The sequence below is a fragment of the Centroberyx affinis genome, unplaced genomic scaffold (assembly GCF_046629955.1).
Source record: "Centroberyx affinis isolate AG114_WGS23_722 - 3 ecotype Tasmania unplaced genomic scaffold, CSIRO-AGI_Caff_v1 ptg001951l_1, whole genome shotgun sequence".
NCBI lineage: Eukaryota > Metazoa > Chordata > Actinopteri > Beryciformes > Berycidae > Centroberyx > Centroberyx affinis.
Genome location: NW_027280308.1, coordinates 200,287 through 222,332, shown reverse-complemented (window position 1 = coordinate 222,332; position 22,046 = coordinate 200,287). Strand labels below are relative to the sequence as shown.

At 41.9% G+C, this 22,046-nt stretch overlaps 2 protein-coding genes across 2 annotated transcripts; both read left to right on the top strand.

Moving 5' to 3' along the window:
• The first annotated feature begins 332 nt into the window (after positions 1-332).
• tspan33a (tetraspanin 33a) lies at positions 333-9,021 on the top strand. The gene is made up of 8 exons (XM_071530649.1): positions 333-611; positions 3,330-3,387; positions 3,859-3,986; positions 4,259-4,333; positions 5,054-5,149; positions 5,352-5,480; positions 5,672-5,833; positions 6,612-9,021. The coding sequence occupies exons 1-8, from the start codon at positions 510-512 to the stop codon at positions 6,711-6,713; spliced, it is 852 nt and encodes a 283-aa protein (XP_071386750.1). The 5' UTR covers positions 333-509; the 3' UTR covers positions 6,714-9,021.
• Positions 9,022-10,525: 1,504 nt separating this feature from the next.
• smo (smoothened, frizzled class receptor) lies at positions 10,526-21,913 on the top strand. Its single transcript, XM_071530648.1, has 12 exons — positions 10,526-11,118; positions 13,097-13,305; positions 13,863-14,072; positions 14,526-14,698; positions 15,023-15,242; positions 15,466-15,589; positions 15,818-15,910; positions 16,135-16,243; positions 16,828-17,013; positions 17,880-18,028; positions 18,813-18,947; positions 19,240-21,913. Exons 1-12 carry the CDS (start codon positions 10,857-10,859, stop codon positions 19,809-19,811), a joined length of 2,442 nt encoding a protein of 813 aa, XP_071386749.1. The 5' UTR covers positions 10,526-10,856; the 3' UTR covers positions 19,812-21,913.
• Positions 21,914-22,046: the final 133 nt, after the last annotated feature.

Here is a 22,046-nt window from a genome sequence, read left to right as displayed (position 1 = left end):
TCCCATCTGAGATTTTGGTTGTCTACTGCAGGTGGGATAAGAATGAAACCTCTGGTCACTTTAGTTCATATTCTCTCATTGTGTACATTTCTAGTGAATAAAATAACTGTGAAATTAAACGATTCCTAATGTTGCTGGGCACCCTCGCCCTCCCCCCAACCCCCAAGGACCCCTGGGGTTGTGTTTGGGAGCCACTTCTCCAGGCGGTATCATATGAACATGGTAAGACACGAGACAATAGTAACACACCCAGTGAGTTTACACGCCCACGTCCAGACAGCTCGGGCGGCAGCCAACTCAATCCAAGCGCAGTCAATCGCTGTCGTGTCGGCTCAAGTATTACAAGGAAACCTCCCGCTCCTGATGTGATCATTATGCTGACGTCTCTCCGGTTTTGCTTTAGCATGGATAACTTTTTTAGATAATGCTCTGAAAGGCAACTTACACATCTGTGCGCAAAACAAATTTGGATAATTTGAGTAACAGGTTTGGATAGCCTACTCGTCGCCATGGGAAGAAGACGCAGAGCCGTAGCTGAGCATGACGAGGACTTCACCTTTGTCAGTCCAATTGTCAAGTACCTACTCTTCATATTTAATTTGATATTTTGGGTGAGTATTCTTCAGCCATAAAAACAATGAGTGAAAAGCGGATCTCAAACGCGTGGGAACCTTATTTTCCATTCTGTGAGCAGGTTAATCATTTATTTGTCTTGGCAGCCAGTAACCCACCCTAAACTAGGCTACCTGTTGAGAATAAAAAGAAATCCAGGAGTCCAGTGACCTTTTATAGTCAGCAGCCTGTGTTTCCTATTTGTGTTAAATTGTGTCTGCTGCACCAGCTGGACTAGCCTACTGCATGGTTTGATTTAGCTGTAATTAGACTGGTGTTTTACTACAAGTTCAGTGTCAAAGAAGAAGGAAGCAGGAGAAGGGAAGGGAACGCCTGGCCCGCATGCAGACCTGACACTCCAGGTGCTTGCTGCTCACACACTGGACAATAGCCAAGTTTTATCATTGGTTTGCAACACAGGAATTTGTAGTTGTGAATATATGGTTATTTTTTCATCATAGAGCGTCTATTTTTCACCGAGCTTAGAGGCTGTTTGGCTCAGACTTGTTCACACTCATTACAATAACAATGCATAAAAGCCGTAGACTCGGTAGACAAAACTCCATTGAGTTTTTTAGGCACCATACACTGTACTTTATGCCAATCCACTTTCACCGGTCCCTTTCATGGCCTATGCAGTTGCCAAGGGACACAAAGTTTCATTGATTCATATGCTGATGGGGCCACGCAAGGTTGTGTGAGAAGTGGCCCCCACTCCAGATAGTTTAGTTTTCTGTGGCTAAGGGAAACATGGTAGTGTGCAGCAGATTTTACAGTAGTGAAATATGTTACTTTTGTTCCTCAAACAAGCTTTGGTGAACACTGCAGGTTATTGCAGTGGATTATTACTATACTGTGTCTCCCATAACACTATAGGATGTTAACAACTATAAACAAATGTTAAAAAGTAACTGCAAAGCGTAGCTGCTGGTTGTAAACTATGCAAAGTTCATACCATTGGGTTTGCCTTGTGTCAGGTGCTTGGGGACCATAACCTCATCTGCTCTAAGGGGATTTTTGACTTAAAACCTTTTTAGATCAGGCCTGTTCTTGCAGATTGAACTTTGCATTGTTGGGGTTTAGTGCAGTATGAGGAGACTTTGCCATGGAGTTATGCTTGGAGAGTTGTAAAGCAAATAACACAGAGAGACTGAGAACTACAAAATGTTGAGTTTAAACAAACTGGAGGCTGGCAGGAATGGGGAAACAAACAGAATAGGGGCAGGATGTGAGGTTTTGGGGTTTGTGCTGTGCTCTATTTTCCCTGCTGCAGTACATGCTCAGTTAAAAAAAAAAAAGTGTTGCATTTGTTCACACAGCATGATATCTGACACTTCATGAAGTCTGCATATCTCATAGTCTTCTGTCTTTACTTTCACATGAACGTCTACAGTGGAACAAGTGACACCTTCTTTGAAACTAACCCATAGTGCATCACAGTGTGTCCAGTCTGTGAGTGTGCCTGCTGGCCCTGTACAGACAGGATAAGACCGTGTAAAAACTTGAAGCTATTCAAGGTGGAATGTGTTGTTGTCATTTTTTTTGTTGCCTCTGGCTATAGTGGGTTTTGTCAGAAAGACGCATCAAAGATTCCTACATGTTTTGTGGTGCTTTTGTGATCTACAGTAGATTAAAATTCTGAGAAATGTCATGGAAATGTTTTTTTGATGATTTTGTTGATTCACCACGTCTGGTGAGTTGATGCAACGATGACTCATTAACTAACAAGTATCAGTGTCAGTATCAGTTTCGTAACCGAAGTGTTACCAATGAATCAGTCTGGATCTATACAATCTATGTGTTTAACTGAGTTAGTTTTAGCTGTAGCATAAGTCTTCACTAGATTGTTTACTCATTTCAAGAATAAAACACTTGCAGACATGTAGACCAGCAAGCCATAGAATCAGATTACACCCATTTCACAATCTTTCTGTCGATTATGTAAAAAAAAAAAAAAAACATGTTTGCTTCAGGTGTCTCGCCTGGTTTGTTCACTATAAAAAGTAAACCTTTCCACATAAGCCAGGCAAATGCAGCAGTTCTCTCCCAAGAAGGTGCAGCAGCGCCTGTTGTAACTGGATCCATTTGATTTGGGGAGGGAAGAGTATTGCTGAGGGCTCCCTATTATTCTATTGAGACTGAGCTTGGATCTCCCTGGGTGGAGAGTGAGTGCTGAGTGAAAAGGTCTTTTTTTTTTTTTTTTTTTTTTTTTAGGGAAAGGTACCAACCACTGCCAAGTTAGTTAAATGAAAGCAGAGTGGATGGCAGAATACCCTAATCTCTCTACTCCTGACCCTTGATAAAGAGTGTTGTGTTCCTGTAGCTTATACTAACACTGCCACAGTAAGCAGTTTGACTCCTACTTGGTCATGTTTGACAAGTTCAAGGTGGATTCTTTCTGATCTTAGCTGTATATTTTAAAGTTTTGATTTTATTTGATTGGTGCTAGCATCTTTATCTTCTTTATGACTCACATTTCTGCAAATATCCAAGCATGCCTCCCTCACATTGCTGTAACTTACATATCATGATTAAGTGTTCTGGGAAAAGCCGCCACTCCTCAGACAAGTATGAACACAGAATGAATAAAGGTTTTCCTAAGTGGGAGAACTCATCATAGTGTTTTTCCACTCATTATCCTATCTGTGATATTTTGAAACACACAATACCTACTTAAGGTTAAAATAAAAAAGTTGTCTTTTTCTTCCCTCCTTCAGTTGATCGCCCTGGTGATGGTGTCGATCGGCGTGTACGCCCGCATGACGAAGCATGCAGGTAAATGATCCTCCATTGATGGAATACAGTTATTCCTCACATTCGGTGTGAGAGGCTGGGAGTATCGAGTGTCACGACCATCCTTGTGTTGTGGCTTTGTGCTTCCATAAAGGGTTGTTCAATAGGCCGAAGCTTTCAGCAACATGTTGTCAGCAACGTGTTGTCAGCAACATGTTGTCAGCAACATGTCTTTAGCAGACTGGTAACACAACATCCATCCAACGTCTGCATTGTTCATGATTTAGTCCAGAAAATGAAATGTAAGAAAGGCAAAGAGGGCAAAGTAATTCCACTTGCAGGCATTTGAAATTCTCTCTCTACGTAGTATGAGAGAGTCAGAGAGGCTTTAAAAAAACACCTTCATAAATGTTTTGTGTTATTGCTTCAGAGAATGAATTGTGTCCCTGAAAGAGAAGCCAGTCTGGCTCAGTTCACACCAGTCTTTACCCTCTCTGTCCCTCTCCACTTCAGAGGCAGCCTTGGCTTGTCTGTCGGTGGACCCCGCCATGCTGCTGATGATCGTGGGGGTCCTCATGTTCCTCCTCACCTTCTGTGGCTGTGTGGGCTCCCTGCGGGAAAACATCTGCCTCCTGCAGACGGTCAGTCAGCAGTCTGCAAACAATTTCTCTAGTTGTCTATCTCTCCATTGTCTCTCTAGTGGAGGTCCGTGTCCAAGCCCTCTTAGGTTTCTTACTTTTCCTGCACGTTTCTCTAATGTCTCATTCATTCACTGATTTATTCATTCATCCATTCACTGATTTGCAACAGGGTCTTTTCCTTAACAGGCAGAATTCATCCACTGAAACAACACTAAGCAGATGAAACATTGCAGTGTTTTTGAAAGCGTACCCATCTCTCTCTTTCCACCCAGTTCTGTATCTGTCTGACGGTGATCTTCATACTCCAGCTGACTGCTGGTATCCTGGGCTTCGTCTTCTCAGATAAGGTAATCTATCAATATTAGTAAAACTGTGAGATTCTCTTTTTTAATGGGCTTCAATAACAGTGTTTTGATCAAGACTGCAATATTTTTGGATTTGATAATTGGGGCCACTTTTGATTGATTAATTGCCTGAACACAGACATGTCCATTGAAAATATCCTTGAAAAAGTTGATTCTCATTGAATAATTGAGAGGCCATACTAACTGAATTGAATGTTATTTTTACATTATAAATCATAGTCCAAATTGCATATCCTGAAATACACTTACATAGGCTGGGCTTTATACTGTTTTTTTTCCAGCAGTCTAATATAATGGTGAAACTACTAATAAATGGTTTGCTTTGGGCCCTTTTTGCTTAATAAATATGAAGAGAGAAATGAGAGGATTGCCAAAGGGCGCCCTCTGCTGTTCTGTCTGTTGAATCAAATCAGTGTTGAGAGTGTTTGCTTACATACAGATTTGTTAGACTTTACTTAATTTTGTTTGTTTAAAGGCATGAAGAGCCTGAGAAGGGATTGGATTTCTGGGGTTATTATAGGGCAATAACAAAGACAGCTTTATTTTCATTTGTCACCAAATCACCACAATTAGATTACCACAATAAAATAGGTTGATGTGTCTTTCTCACTGATTTGACAACTGTGTCTATACATACAGTCTATACACTGTATATGTTGTGTATCTTTTTATACTGAAATGACTTTTCTGTATTCTGCCAAGGCACGGGATAAAGTGAGTGAGATCATCAACAACGCCATTGTCCATTACAGAGATGACATTGATCTACAAAACCTTATTGACTTTGGTCAGAAAGAGGTAAGGATTTTCTCCAAATACAGACTGTGTGTGTGTTTGTTTCTTTAATTGACATCCTGATATTCTAAGATCCATGTCATACTGTCATACATATTTTATCATAATTTTTCCTCAATTCAAATACCAGATCTGTTGTTATTTTTACATATCTCTAACATATCTTCTAATTTGCTCCTCCCCAAATGCCTATTTGTTTCCTTAGTTCAACTGCTGTGGTGGTGTGACCTACACTGACTGGTCCCACAACATGTACTTCAACTGCACCCCCGACAACCCCAGCAGAGAGCGCTGCTCTGTCCCCTTCTCCTGCTGTCTCATACCCAAAGACGAGGTCCGGCCTTTTTGTCTTCTTCAGAAAGTAGAAGTGATACTTCCAAAGTAAACATGTTGGTTTTGCTGATAGCTTGCATACAACATACTAGAGTGTGTTTGGATGGCTTCATACTCAACTGTCAGTATTTTCAAAGGAAGTGTGTGTGTGTCTGTGTGTGTGTGTGTGTGTGTGTGTGTGTGCTTGTGCAGGCAGTTATCAACACCATGTGTGGCCAGAGCATGCAGGAAAAGGAATACCTCAAAGCTGGAGCCTTCATCCACACCAATGGCTGCATAGACAAGCTGGTTAACTGGATCCACAGCAACCTGTTCCTATTGGGAGGCATTGCCTTGGGACTGGCCATACCACAGGTAGGATGTGGCAGACAACATACACACCAACACACACTTTCTGTTCACGCCTATAAGAGTCGTATGCACTAATAAACCAAATGAAGCAGGATTACAGCTAAGTTCTGCTGCTTTAGCACCAACAAAAGCATGTTTATTTGTCCTGGAGCTCCCAGACTTCAGTCTGCGCACAGTGGAGGTACCTGATTCAACTTTGCCCCAGGTTGTTCATAAACCAGTCATTACATTAAGACAACCTTTCTGATGTCTTAGACTTGTCTCAGTCTTGTGATGATTTTGACTCAGACTTGTCTTTTGACTCAGACTTGTCTTGGTCTTGGCCCCTATTAGATGTTGACTCCATTTCTTGTTCTGCCTATCCAAAGATTTTCAAAAATCAGTTTTCTCCACCTGATTAATTTTCTCCCCAGTATTACAACAAATATTGGTCTGGTATGTAATGGTCATCAAACTTCTTTGCACTGATTAGTCAAAATCCTGTGCTAGTTGGATGTTGAAGCTCCTGCAGACAGATCCACATATCTGTTGATCCTTAAGAAGCTCCTTAAGCATTATTTTTTACATTTGGAAAGAATTGTACACAGTTTATTGCCTATTTTGGTCTTGGTCTTGAATAGGATTTAACTTGCTCTGGGTCTTGGTCTCTTGGTCTCAACCTGCTTTCGTCCTGGTGTTGACTCGTACTCGACTTGACCTGGTCTTGGAACTGACTTGGACTAAGGTGGTCTTGACTAACCGCTGTTGCTGACGCCTCTGTCTTGTGCTTCCTCTTACGCAGCTGGTTGGGATCCTCCTGTCTCAGATTCTGATCAACCAGATTAAAGACCAGATCGAGCTCCAGAACTACAACCAGCTGCACCGCTCCGACCCCTGGAACTGACCCAGACCGGATCTAACCAGATTCTGATGGAGCTGGACCAGAAATCTGGTGTCACCACTAGCTGTGGATAGATGAGCTGAGTCGTTCTTGCCTCTATATCACTCTTCCTGACATGAGCAGTCACTCTCCGTGCCACCGGGATTTAAAAACACAGGATTAGTGTTAAGAGCACATGGACAGAACAATAATGTACGTTTAAATCGATGTGTGGAGGTGGAAGTGTGTACACACTGAGGAAACAGGTGGAAAAGTGAGAAGCAGCTCTGCCTGTAGGACTCTATCCCCCTCTGTTGGACATTGAGCAGGCTTGCATTTACCGAGAGGCCTTATTTTTTCATCCTTGTCTTGCTCAGACCCAAGCCTGGTGAAGAGGTGGTTTGGTGCTCAAGATCTTATTTGATCTTTAAATATGGACCGGACTATGTCTACAATGAGTCAGTTTGTTTTTCTACTGCTCCTTTCTGATGCTAAATGGGACTGGGAACTCATGAGTGTCTGTGCCCCTTGCTTCAGCTGCATCAATATTACAGAAGGCATTAACCAACTGACAAGGGAAAGCAACTTTCCGATATCACTTGAGTTAATAAAATGAAATAAAATAAATAATCAGGCAGAATGATCTATGCATGCTCAATAATGTTGCTTCATGGCTGCTAACAGGTGTGGGAAATACTTGTGACACATTTGCTGGAATTTATTTCAGAGATGATTTGTATTTATATTCAGCGTTAAGGTTTTTCGTTACAGTGACTGTTCTCATATTCTAAAATGTATTATTTTTATAGGGCTGGGTATCGTTTAAATAATTACAATACCAGTACCAATACCAGTACCCTTAAAGTGATACCGATACCAATAGAGTACTTCATTCGATACCTTTTTTTTTTTTTACGTTTTGGTGGCATCTCGGCACGCTGAACTGCCAACTCCGTCACATACACCGCGCTCGACTTCACCACCACAGACTGTATGGGTTGTAGCTGCTGCAGTAGTGGGCCAATCACACCTCGCATTAAATCGAAGACCGCTTGTGGTGATTGGCTGCGAGCAAAACCATACAAATAGTAATTTTTTTCTAGATCTGTGTACAAAATTATCGAATGCAGGTATCGTTTGACTGGAGAAGTTTCGATACTACTTGGTACTGGGTTATTTCGGTCGATACCTTAAAGGTATCGAGTACCGATACCCAGCCCTAATTATTTTTCACTGTAGCTGAAATACCTATTTCAACGAAAAGGTAGACCTACTTGATACATTCCTTAAGATGAAGAAAGCCTTTTGGATTTTGGAGCATTGCACGTACACAACTTGGTATCTATTTTTTTGTATTTTCACAGGTCTACACATTAAAATAAATATTTACCTCTGGGTCCCAAAAATGCCCTGTATCCCTGTTACATAACCTAATGATTTCAAGGTGTTTGGTTTGACAATAACTGTAACAATAATGTTTACACTGGTGATTTGACTCTCTACAACATGGCTATGAAATATGGTAGTTTGTTTTGTTATAGATCTTTGATGAAAACACCCAGTTTTTAGAATTAGAAACCACTTTGGTGTGTGAAACCAGTAAAACATCTTTGTCAAAATGTTTCTATTTTTCTATTTCACATACCATATGTGAGTGTGTATATGTATGTGTACTGTACATATAGGTATGTATGTGTGTGCATGTATGACATTTGTAAGTTGGTTTAAATTGTTTGGACTCCCATACTGTAATTTTTGCAGCACATACAAGATGTATCCACCAATGTAATACCACAAACAAGTGAAAGCAGGTTTTTTGGAGTTTTTTTGGGGGTATGTTAGCTGTTTATAATTTAATGGGTGAAACTGAATTGAGGCATTTGAACTTACTGTCTGTTGTGAATGAAAAATGACAGTTCTATGCACAATTTATGGTTCTGTAGAGCAGTTTCTCCTGTTGTCGAGTGTGTTTTGGTGTGTGTGTGTGTGTGTGTGTGTGTGTGGGAGAGAGAGAGAGAGATTTGGCCTGGGCTGCGTTGCTCTGTGTGTGGTCCCTGGTTTTGCCTCTGACTCACTCAGGCAGCCATGTTGCTGTGGGCTTTAAGGAGGCCCAGACAGACGCACAGAGGAGGGAGCAGAGTTAACCCAGTTGCACATTCAAGACAGCAGAGGAGAAACAAAAGCATCTGCAGCCATACAAATACCTCAAGTGCACCGTCCAATTAATTTGATAACAACAGCACCCCAGGGGGATTTGACGCGTTTGAAAAATGTTTCTTCTGTTGATTTGGTATCTTTACATAGAGCAGAGCATTCAAATAAACTTTACATAAACGTCAAATAATTTAACTGTGTTTGTTTTGTGTTCCATGTGTGTTATTGCCTGTGTTGGCAGTTATGCTTCTGTTAAGTATTCCTGAAGCCACCTTAACCAGGAGAGAGGAAGCCCATGTCCATTATGAATGTCCCAAAGGAAACTGATTTGACATAGTATTTGAGTTATTAACTGTGCCCTCCATACACACACATACACCAACATCTACCACTGCTATTGTATAAATATGTAATAAGTTTTTAAAACTCCATGTAAAACCATAGCCTTACAGAATCATCGCTAAAGCTTGGGATATTCCCAGTGAAGCAGTTGCAAAAAGTGGCTATGACCACCAGTTATAATCAAAAGCCACTTATCATTTAAGAAGATATTTAATTTCAGATTTTTTCCCCTAGAAACCCCATCCTCATTTAACTTACATCTGTTTGATACTACTTACTATGGTGTATACTATGTATTTTCATTATAAAGATTTATGTCAGCCTAAAAAGGTGGGTCTGGTCCGCTAATAAAAAGGGGGGGAACTGAATTTAGGTTTACACCTGGGTGTTCTGTTGTTAAGTATAGGGACAAACTGTTCTTCCCAAACTGCATCTATGAACGCCACTGGCAGCTACACTCACTTCACATGTACAGTATGTGTATGTTGTATTCAAACAGGGGTGGAAAGCACATAATAGACGGTGAAGGCAGAACGGTTAATGGGCAGCATCAGACAGTTTTCCCATTGATGCACAGGAGAAATGACTTGTTTTGAGATATAATTTGGAGTTTGATTGATATTAATAAATAAGAGCTGGGGTAATTGGAGCTGTGTTTGGCTATATATTGTTTGGGTAAGGCAGTGGTTCTCAAAATGGGGTCCAGGGACCACTGGGGGTTCTTAAGAGGGGTTCCACAACAAAATGAGAAATATTTTAATTTCCCTCCCTACAAGTTGACACAATGAAAGAATGTAAGCTATGAGAATGACAGGCATATGAGTCAGTACAAAGTCATATCCAACAGCAAAATTCTTCTGAGCTGGGGTCAAATCTTATCTTACAAGGGTGTGTGATCTATTTGGGGGTCCTTGATATGAGGAGCTTTGGGAAACCCTGCTATAAGGCACATTCTTCCACTTGAAGAGGGGGATGGGAGGGGAGGTTTTGTTTCTCTGGCTCTCCCCCACCATGTGCATACCAGAGACAGAAAAAACAACCAGACACAGGACTGCAAGTCACAGGAACACAACAAACACTGCAAAAAGCCTTCATCAGAAACTCCACCGGGGATCTCTGAAGAAGAAAAACTTTTTGGGACACGTAGAAAGATATAGGCTCATTTATCATCTTTTTTCTGCAAGCAAAAAGGGGGCTATGGAGAAGGGGGTGGTGCAACTGAGCTAGAGATCCTATTACAGAGATCCAGACTTTTTCATGGCAAGTTTTTTGGAGGTGGGGGGAGGGCGAATCTGTAACTTTCTCGGCCTGATTTCTTTTTCATACCCAGCTTAAACGCTTCAAAGGAATACTTTGCATGGCTTTCAGTTGATTATCACTTTTTATTTCATTCGAAGACAGTTTGGGGCAGCCGGAGTGTGGATAATGAAGGGATTCAGAAGGATCCATCAAGGGTCGGACGAGAAGTGCAAAATAAAAAAGTTTGGGAGGACTGCGTGAAAGCGTTGAAAAGCCCTACAGCTTCTCCTGACCATGTCGCGTTTGGAAACATATTTGGAAACCAAGGAAGATAACCTCTCTGGGTTTCTTGGCTAGCTGGATTTTGAAGCGCTAGAATACAAAGTATCTTTTTTTTGGCACCAAGTTGCACAGTTGAATCTCTCTCCCAAGATGTCTTCCCAGGGTCGGAGCCCCATTGTTGGAGTTTACGGGATGCTTTTCGTCTGGGCTGCCTGGCTCGCGGGCTGCGAGGCGGTGCTGTCTCCAAACGGGACTATATTCGATGATATCTGCAAGAAAACAACGACATGTGAGGTGCTAAAATACAACACATGTCTGGGATCGCCTTTACCTTACACACACACGTCCCTGGTCCTGGCCGAGGACTCCAGCACCCAAGAAGAGGCTTTTGAGAAGTTGACCATGTGGTCTGGTAAGCTTTTATGGGTTAAATAACAGGCTACGATATGCTTTAGATGCTGTATCTAACACTTCGTCATCCTATAATCCTATAGGAATACTGTACAACAATCACAGACACATTATAAGTCCCAATAGGAATATTCTAGTGATGCCATAGGAGGCAAACCCCCCCCCCCCCCCCAAAAAAAACCCCATAAAGCTCAATAAGGTCACTAAAAATTCACTATAGAATATCACAGGACACACTGTAAGTCCCTATAGGAATATTATAGGAATACTAAAGTGATAATTTAGGAGATAGAAAAATACAATAAAGTGGTCTATAAGCTCACTATACATTCACTATAGAGTATCACACACATACTATAGGGATAGTATAGGCTATATATACCATAGGAAATAAATGTACCACATCATATGATAAGGTACATGTCACTATCATTAGAAATTTTTGAATTTTTAAGTCAAATAGCAATATGAACCATAACTTTTTCACTATTCAATCTGCAAAGAAATAAAGAAAACGTGTGGGACAGTTGGTTGATAAAGGATTTATATTGGTATGTTTTTTTAAATCATTAAAATAGTCTTCATAGATTGTTTATATTGCTTCATGTGATAATGAAGATAATTGGTATAACAATGGACTGTCAATGATTCCGATGAGCAGTTTGGGACAGTTGGATGAGAAGTCTGAAGTTCTGTCAGGACTGTGGGAAGAGAAGCTCAACAGGAAACAGTGGTTAAAAGCCATTAAAGACAACAAAAGGAATCACTCATAGGTGTTAGCGGGCAACAATAGAAGTGTCTCACTAATAAAGGTGTTAGATCTTCAGCTAAAGCTCTTTCACATGCATAAGTGCTCATTAATGGCCTGTCAGTCTGCAGCTCACTGCATCAGAGGCGTCATTATTACATCAAGCATTAAACTATAGACCCGTGTTTGATGACATTTTGTCCCATGGAGCCCCATCTGAGAAGATTTCTATTGTTGGATATTATTTAGTATAGAACTGTCTATACTGGCTACTGTGGATATGTGAAATGTGTGATCCATCCTTATGCATTCTCCCACTGTGCTCACTTCTAGGGAGTGAAATAATAGTCAAATGAAATTATTTTTCATTTTGCTGGGGAACCCCCCTGGAACCCTGCTAGGCCCCCTGGAGGTCCAAGGAACCCACTTTGAGAGCCAGTGGTCAATTATACTGTACACAAAACATTTTAGGCAACTCGGCCAACAGTACCCACAGAGCTGACTCAGCACTGTGGCTTAAATCACAAAGGAACATCTTACTGCCCTGGAAATTTTGAATACATTTTGGACCCTGTGTCTCACTTTGTTGCTGGGAACGTTGCTTCTACATTGCCCAAACAATTGCCTGGTGTATCACCACTGGAATCCTCATGAATACATTGCAGTTATGGATATTCTAATGCTGTCTTTACACAATGAAACTTTTGTGCAATTAGTTCCAGGTTGCAAATTAAACAGTTGTCTGAACATTCCAAATGATGATACAAACCATGATTTTCATTGGATGGCTTGACTGTGGAACTCCAACACAACTAAGTTGCATGGAACTGAAGTTGCATTCAAGTTGCACCATGTAAAGCCAGCCTAACAACATTTCACAAAATCCACCTTTATCAGGCCTATTCACCATATATGTCAGGATACTAGAATATATTAATAATCCTTGTCCTTGCTTCTATCATCCTCATATACCATTAGTTAGATAATGGTAATGGAGAGATGATCATAATCAATCATAATCATCATCAAAATGACAAATCTGTACTGTGTTGTCCCCCATCTGTCATAACTACTTTCTATGTGTCAAGATATTTAACTGTGTGTCTCTACCTTCCAGGTTTGTCGAATCATTAGATAATGATGATGATGATCGCCATGTTTTGTTGCCCATCTCTCATGGCTAATTTATTCTATGTGTCAGAATATTTAACCGACTGTTTGTACTTTCCAGGTTTGCGTAATGCTCCTCGCTGTTGGTCAGTCATCCAGCCCTTGCTTTGTGCTGTCTACATGCCCAAATGTGAGAACGGGCGAGTGGAGCTGCCCAGCCAGAGTCTGTGTATGGCCACACGTCGACCCTGTAGCATCGTGGACCGGGAGAGAGGCTGGCCCAACTTCCTCAAGTGTGAGGACAAGGACAAATTCCCCATGGGCTGCTCGGTATGCTCCAGCATGCTTCATTGTTATGTAATGTCATGTGACACTTTATTGATCCCTGTAGGGAAATTCTCTTTCCGCTTTCCCCCAGGTCAGAGGTCAGGGTCAGATACAGGACAGTGACTCTGGTGGGGTTCAGTGTCTTGCTCAAGGACACTTCAGCAGGGTGGATGCTTGCCAACATGGGGGGGCTTGAACCTGGGTCATCCCTTTAAAGAATGGTCTCTCTAACCATTAGGCCACTCTGGCACCTTTTATTCATTTGTTCATTTGTTTTGGTAGAGTAGGACTCACCAAAATTGTTTATCCATTCTATCCTCCTTTTTGTGTTGTACTGAGTTCAGGTTACCGTTACAGGGGGGATACAAAGGCAAATCTGCAATAGATTCTTAAAGTTGTTTTTTAGAGGATGTATGCTGCCTCTAAAACATTTCTCAACAGGTACCATTACATAAACTGAGCTTATATGTATCTAGCTTATATTATATTATATATATTATGTAGCTTATATTATCTAAACCTGAATTATAAACTCGCCCATCCCCTCCTGTCCTCCACAGAACGAGGTGCAGAAGCTGAAGTTCAACACATCTGGCCAGTGTGAAGCCCCCCTGGTGAAGACGGACATCCAGTCCAGTTGGTACAAGGACGTGGAGGGCTGCGGCATCCAGTGTGACAACCCCCTGTTCACTGAGGAGGAGCACTCCGACATGCACGCCTACATCGCCTACTTCGGCTCCATCACCCTCCTCTGCACCTTCTTCACTCTGGTTAGCCTTTTGACAAAACTACAATACCCATACTTCCATGTGTTCACTATTAAAAACGGTATGGTTCAGTCAGAATGTCGGGTGATTTCAATATTTAGGTATGAAGGCAATGTCTCTGCTGTTACGCGTCATCAATTTGTTGCAGCCTAGTCTTTACAGTCTTTAACGGATAATTAACTGCAACACATACGATCTGCTTTGGTAATGATGCAGGTTCAGTTGGCTCTTTACTTGTTTTTAGTTCTTGTATATATGAAGAGATTCACTACAAAATGAGATTTGAGAAATGGGTCAATATCAAAATATTGATATTTTAGAAGATGTGCCTTTTTTCCAAAATGGATATTTATTGTTTCAGAATGACACCCTTCTCATTCAGGAGTGCACCATGGATCTATCATGGATCCTTATGTTTTTTTATTCTTCTTTTGACCACCATCTCTCCTGTTACAGGCCACGTTTCTCGCCGACTGGAAGAACTCCAACCGCTACCCAGCCGTCATTCTCTTCTACATCAACGCCTGTTTCTTTGTGGGCAGTATCGGCTGGCTGGCCCAGTTCCTGGATGGAGCGCGCAAGGAGATTGTGTGCAAGAGTGACAACACCATGCGACTTGGGGAGCCATCGTAAGTGAGGGGGAGATTATATTACATCAGGGTTCATTTGGTTTCAACAAGTTTGAAAATGTTAATTGTTGTTTTTCTGTTTATTGATACACTGCTAAGTTTAGGATTTTAATCATTCCTTGCTTCCTTGCTTCCTTCCTTCCTGTCATGTCTCTCAGCAAATAATTTATCCTCCCTTCCTCCTTTGGTCTGGCTTGTGCTGGGGAACAAAAAACACCAGACAAAAGCAGGAAACTGTAATCTCCCATTAGAAATAAATGATGATTTCCAAAAAGAAAATTAAAGCCCTGAGAAATGACTCCCCTACCTCCTCATCCTCCGCAGGTCTTCAGAGACGCTGTCGTGTGTCACCATCTTCATCATCGTTTACTACTCCCTGATGTCGGGTGTGATCTGGTTCGTCATGCTCACCTACGCCTGGCACACCTCCTTCAAGGCCCTTGGCACCACCCACCAGCCGCTATCTGGCCGCACCTCCTACTTCCACATGGTCACCTGGTCCGTCCCCTTCGTCCTCACTGTGGCCATCCTGGCTATCGCCGAGGTACGATGCGTGGAGCTTCAAACATTCTCATAGTCTGAGACAGTGGGCCTGCCTTCAGAAAAAACATTGACATTTTTCTACAGTATATTTGAAGAGGGCATTCCCTCTCCTTGCTGAGAAATGTTTTCCTATCATGAGAAGAGATGAATACATACTCAAGCTTTAATACTCTGTTGTTGTTTTCAATTGGTCAATTACCGTGGCACTTTTCTGACATCCACAGGTGGATGGAGACTCAGTGAGTGGCATCTGTTTCGTGGGCTACAAAAACTATCGATACCGCGCTGGGTTTGTGCTGGCACCCATTGGAGTGGTCCTTGTTGTCGGTGGCTACTTCCTCATTCGAGGTGAGTACCTTTTAGCTTAGCTAGAGACTAATGACATGCATACAGTAGGTAGTTTGCCTCAGTACACAGGTATTTTACCTGCAAGTCAAGTGCCTCAGTGCCATTCAAACTCTAATATCCAAAGAAAACTGATTCTTTGTGATACCAGATTAGTGCTCCTTGAATTTTTCAGTGTTCATCCTCAGTCAGTCACACCAACAGATTAATTATGTATATTCCTCTTTTTAGGGGTCATGACTTTGTTTTCCATTAAGAGTAACCACCCAGGACTTTTGAGCGAGAAAGCCGCCAGTAAAATCAACGAGACAATGCTGAGACTTGGTATGTTCTGTGATCTGCTTTTCACAACCCTTTCAGCCTGGAATCTTTTGACCATCAGTATGAAAGGGTTGAACTTATCATTCTTATCATGTGGTCACTCGATTTCCACTTATCATACAACAGTATTTCATAACTTTTTTTTTTTCCGTTTCTGTATGAAGATGATTGGGAGTGAAATGTCTGAAATTTCTCATTCAAACTGTCGATCTGTTTCTCTTTGTCAGGTATATTTGGATTCCTTGCTTTTGGCTTTGTCTTCATCACCTTTGGCTGCCACTTCTACGACTTCTTCAACCAGGCTGAATGGGAGAGGAGCTTCAGAGAATATGTGCTGTAGGTTTTTTTTTTTTTCATATACGTTCCATTGCTCTAACAAATAATTCAATGGCAAACAGAGCTAAGTGTGTGTAGGATCTGAACATCAAGTACACTCACTGAAGGTGGCGGAAACCATCCTTGGTTTACTGTAAGGTAAAGCTTTTTGCTCCAACCCAGCCTGAACACACACATACACACACGCACACACAATCATGTCTTAATAAAAGTTTACACCTGCCTGCCTTAGAACTAATTCATGCCTAAGAACTTAAATTACAGCTCTCCCTTCAGTTCACCTTCACTATCAAGTACACAGAAATCCACAAACTGATGCTGTTGAGACTCCAAACCGCTGCTTAACCGCTCAACTTGCGGCAGTGAATGCAGCCCTATTTCCCCACTGTGTTGACACTGGCTGGACTGGAATTAATTTCACCTCAGAAATGTAAACCTCTCCTTCCTGCCCTAACAAGTAAAAGACTTGCTTATTCCACAAACCCAGCATTTGAATATACCTTGGTTGTGCGACTAGCGGGTGTGAGAGGCACATATGGCACGCTCCAGTGGTAGGCTGATCGTCTCTGTGATATTTCAAACAGGTGCGAAGCCAATGTGACGATCGCTTCTCAGACCAACAAGCCCATCCCAGAATGCACCATTAAGAACCGGCCCAGCCTCATGGTGGAGAAAATCAACCTGTTCTCCATGTTTGGGACTGGAATCGCGATGAGTACCTGGGTGTGGACCAAAGCCACCATCCTCATCTGGAAACGCACCTGGTGCAAGTAAGAGAACATAGAATAAACATTCAGTATCATATGAACATAAAATACGCAGTCTTCTTCAGCTATGGATTGTTTAGCTGTTATTCTAAAGACTGTATCTAATGAGACTGATGAGACTTTTTCCCACTCTGCTCTATCTCTTTTCATTGCTAGTATGCCTGTTGTAGCTGCAAGCCTGTCCACCTCCATATATGGTTTTGAAGATCTGATAACAATGTGGATTTGTGCATCAGACCTGTCACTTAATGTGCTTAAAGCAAGTTTTTCTGTAGACTTTCTGAGGACAAAAACTGCACTGTGTCTGTGAAAAACTATGATGAGGGATTTTCTCCCAGATCATTTGAATGTGTGGAAAAGCCTGACTGGGGCAAAAATCTGGTAAAAATCCTGTAGTGTGCAGCCAGCCTACGCAGATATGAGAGTTAATCTTAGTTCTGTAACAGCGCTCACAAGGGCTCACTGTGACTCGGATTTGTCTCACAGGAATTTGTTTCCTTTCAGTGTTGAAAAAACAGCAATTCAGCTGCTGGTAATTACAGTGTTCACTTTAGGCCTAAGAAGACTAATCCAGAGCAACTTAACATGAGGGAGCAGGTAGGGGTTCAACATCCTGCCTAAGGACACTTCAGCACATGGTGATGGCATCGAACCTGTGACCTTTCAGTTGTGTGATGGTCTCTCTGAACATTAGGGCCTACTGTGATTCATTATCAGTCAGGCTGTTGTCTGGCTGTGCTTCTCAGAAACATTCAACTGCTTCACCTTCCTGTTTTCCTCTGGGAATACACTATCAGAAATATCTGCAGCATATTACTGGTGGTTTCTCTTCTTGTACCCGTTAACCTACTTTATGTTCCTGTGCACAGGATTATTGGCCGTAGTGACGATGAACCCAAAAGGATAAAGAAGAGCAAGATGATTGCCAAGGCCTTCTCGAAGCGCAAGGAGCTCCACAAAGACCCGGAGAAGGAGCTGTCGTTCAGCATGCACACTGTGTCCCATGACGGCCCAGTGGGTGAGTGTTACAGGAGCAGCTTCATAGAGAAGTTGAAAATAACTCTTAATCTGTTTTAACTTACTTGGAATACAATGATGATTCAGATAGAGCAGTAAGACACAGGAAAGTACGCTATATTGACTTTCCAGTACTTTGCTGTATTTGTGTGAACATTCACTGTATAGTCCTGCATAGCAACAGCCAGCCCATGTGGCGCTGAAGTAGAATAAAACAAACCATAAAAGTATTTTCAGTTCCAGTATAAGCCAAGTCTGGTGTGTGTGCATAGTCCCACCCTGTGGTAAAGAACTGATACTGCAAACAATCCAATTTGGATGATTCATAGTCAACATCACTCCTCATATTAATATCTTTATCATACAATATAGCAAAGGTTTCTCTACTTCACCCCCATGTTAAGCCTTTTTGGTGTTCAATGATATATTTTCAAAAGACATGGTGCCAAGTGTTCTGATGTAATTATTTACTGCTTTTGTGAACCACTGAGCAATATTTTCTCTTTGCGTTTAATATTGGGTTGAATGGCTTTTCCATAAGCTTTTTTGTGGCCAGAAAGCTTACAGAGCAAGGGACAATTGTTATGTCTGCAGCTAAGAACTGAACGACAGATTCCTCTGCTCGTGTAAGCAGTGAGGCTGCTGTGGCTAGCGTGCTTGTTTTCCTTGGAGCGGCTCAGTGTGACTGCAGCACCGCGGGGGTGCCATTAACAATATGTTGTATTTAAGCTATCCTTAGATGTTTCTAAATGGAGAGTTTGCGGTTTTCCTCTTCTCATTCGTAGCTGGAATCAATTTTGACTTGAATGAGGCATCCAATGACATGTCGTCGGCCTGGGCGCAGCATGTGACTAAGATGGTGGCCAGGCGAGGTGCCATCCTGCCTCAGGACATCTCTGTTACCCCCACAGGGACACCAGGTGAGAGCTGGAAGCTGCCGCTGTTATGCTGCATTTACTGCCATAAATGCTGTGCAGAACACTTGAATATTAAGGCATCTTATAAAGGCAAGAAAGTGCAATCTTATCTTATCTTCTCTTGTACTCTTCCAAGGGAGTCTACTGGGTAAAACCCTTTCCTTCCTTCCTTCCATCTGTCTTTCCATCTTTCCTTCTTTCAATTCTCCCCTTCTCTCCATCAGAGGACAGCAGGAACATGGATGTGTGCCATTTTCATGTTGTTAATTACCATTTCCCCCTCTTTCCTCCCCAGTGCCTCCCCCAGAGGAGAGGAACAAGCTGTGGATGGTGGAGGCCGAGATCTCACCGGAGATGATCAAGAGGAAAAAGAAGAAGAAGAAGAGGAAGAAGGAGGTGCGTCCCATGGAGGAGCTGGTGGACCACCAGGGCTACCGGCGGCGTGAGTTTGGCGCCAGCTCCGTGCCCCGCCTACCCAAACTGCCCTGCCACCCCAGCCTGGTGGCCAACCTGAGAGACCAGCAGAGGCAACAGCAGGAGCCGGAGGAGGACGTCCTGCCGGGGTCCTACCCAGATTTCCGACCCTCGCAGCCCCTGCCCCGCGAGGAGAGGTGCCCCTACCCATCCTACCAGAGCAGCCGGAACCACCAGGGCCTCAGCGACCGCCCCGAGGATCTGGGCCTGGGCCCCCGCTGCCCCCCCTCGGTTCCCTCCTGGCATCCCGGTGGATACTCTCGTTACCCCGGGCAGGTGGATCTGAGCCACATGGCGCGGGTACCGGCGGGCCGGAGGGCAGGGTTCGGACCCATCCACTCCCGGACCAATCTAATGGAGGCAGAGCTTATGGATGCTGACTCAGACTTCTAAGACCATGGCTGCATTGCATTCTGGGTGTTGCTTTGTGGTACACAGACTGTAAAAAAGTGCTGGATACTTTCAAACACTTACGAAGGTGCACCCTTCCCCAATGCCCAGTGGTCAAGATGGAACCAAGCCGGTCAGTTCTGTTTGGTTTTTTTAGAAAAAGGGAAGGGCTAAAGGAAAAAATGTCACGTTGTAAATAAGTTAATGAAAAAGATATTTTTTATACATTTTATGTGTCCAATAAAGTTTCATAGGCAACTCTGTGATGACAAAACAAATGAGGCAGCTAAAATCTTCATGGCTTGAAACAATAGACATTATTCTGCAACCCCTCTATCTGTTATGTTCAGCAGCAGGTATCTTCTTGGCTCTGCTTGCCACAACATTGATCCCTTTAAGACAGCTGGTGTAGTCTGTGGCTGTCGGACAAGGTTACTCATCAGCCAAGGATGGATCACTAAATAACCGCATGTACTCGTGAACCACAGTCTAGTTGTGTTTGCAGGGGCTTTTAATGATTTGTTTTAGCCTCCTTAGGTGTCAATTGGATTGGGATTACCTCACAGGACAATACACTGAGAGCCAGAACATTTTGAATTGTCCTAATGCAGTAAACCCCACCCATGTGATAAATCATGGTTAAAATAAACATTAAAACTACTTGCAAATACGGTTTGACTCACCACCATTTAGCTGATAATTATTTGTGTTTGTGTACAGTTAACCTGAGGTACTAGCCTTATCCCCTTTGCTCTATTAATACTAATATTCGTGTTATGTTGTTAAAAGAGATGTGGCCTGCAACCAGAAATGGCTTGTGACACACACACTATAGCCAGGAAGTAGTAAAGAAAAAAGTTTGATGTACATGAGAAAGTTATGAAAACAAAAAGTGTAATAATGACATGATTTTGTTAAATCAGCTAATGGTATGTCGAGCTAAAATACACACTAATTATTTGTATACACTCTATTGCCTGGTGCAATAAACCAACAGCTAGTTTATTTTACCTGGAGATAAAAATATATAGCAGCTTTCATAGACTGAATTGAATGGAATGGCAGTCCTTTTTCAATGAGTTCTCCTTGTATGTTTTAGTCTGACTTTCCCCCATGTACAATTATTTTTAAAAGGGTTATTTTTATACAGCAGTATTTCTACTTTCTGTTTTTATTCTGTTGTACATATTTAAGGTAAACCTGGCTTCATATGTGTGACCTGTTCTGCTCAGTCCAGTTGAGTCTTTTCTGTGATGTACTTCACCCTATCATGGGGTTAAATGTTTGTTTTTCTCCCCTCAGTTTTTTTAGTATTTCCTATCTGCTTCTTGATTTCTGTCTTTCTAAATGTGTGTGTATATATGCTGTTTATAGTTATCTCAAGAAGGTATCGTTTGTACAGATTTCTGTATCCAATCACTTGATTACTCTGCTGAGATGCTGAAAAGAAAAGGGAAGAGTCAACTGTGCTATGAAAAAAGGTCACGCTGTAAATGTACCTATGCTGTAACCAAAACTTCACCTAGTATTACCATGTCATGTTACACTCACCATGGAGCAATGATGCTGAAGTAGACTGTGATAGTCCTTAGCTTACACAAATTAGTTTGTCTTAAGTGCCTACTTATTGATGTGTGATGTGTATGAGAGAGGATTATTTATGTAATTATTTAGTCTTCTTTGTTAAGCCGGCTGTACAGCACTGCTATGAAACGAACACTGTAGTATTAGAGATTCATATATTTGGAGTTTTGCACCATAGGAATAGACTATAGCTGTTATCCACCCAACAAGATAATGTTCAAAGAGTATTAAGAGATGAAATAGAGATTGCTTTGGAAATTTGATATTACCAAACTACACTAGTAGTCATTTTCAAACTGTATTTTATTGAAATACATGCCCTTGGTAAGGCTGTTTACGTCTGTTTGGTTGACTGAAAACAAATCCCTCCTTGTCTTTTATGCCTTAAAAAGTAGGTATAAATTCTGTTTTTGTAAGCTGTCAAAAGAATTGATGGTCTTTTAAAGCCAGTTTGGTTTTCTCTGTCGTCTCCCAACTGTGGAAGACTAATTTCTGTCACTTTTTACTGTGCAGCTGTACTTTTGTATATGTAAATAAAAAGTAATCATACAGTTTTTGTGTCATTGTTTCCCATTTACATTATGAAATGACCTGACTGGTGACATTGATAATGTTGCAAAAAATCATCATGATTTTCTAGTTTTGGTCAATAAA

Bases quoted from the DNA above. Each gene is read 5' to 3' on its own strand.
- smo (XM_071530648.1), top strand. From the start codon at position 10,857: ATGTCTTCCCAGGGTCGGAGCCCCATTGTTGGAGTTTACGGGATGCTT. The intron at 15,243-15,465 runs GTACGATGCGTG...TGACATCCACAG, and splicing joins CCATCCTGGCTATCGCCGAG to GTGGATGGAGACTCAGTGAG. The intron at 17,014-17,879 runs GTAAGAGAACAT...TCCTGTGCACAG, and splicing joins TGGAAACGCACCTGGTGCAA to GATTATTGGCCGTAGTGACG.
- tspan33a (XM_071530649.1), top strand. From the start codon at position 510: ATGGGAAGAAGACGCAGAGCCGTAGCTGAGCATGACGAGGACTTCACC. The intron at 3,388-3,858 runs GTAAATGATCCT...TCTCCACTTCAG, and splicing joins CCGCATGACGAAGCATGCAG to AGGCAGCCTTGGCTTGTCTG. The intron at 5,834-6,611 runs GTAGGATGTGGC...CCTCTTACGCAG, and splicing joins TGGGACTGGCCATACCACAG to CTGGTTGGGATCCTCCTGTC.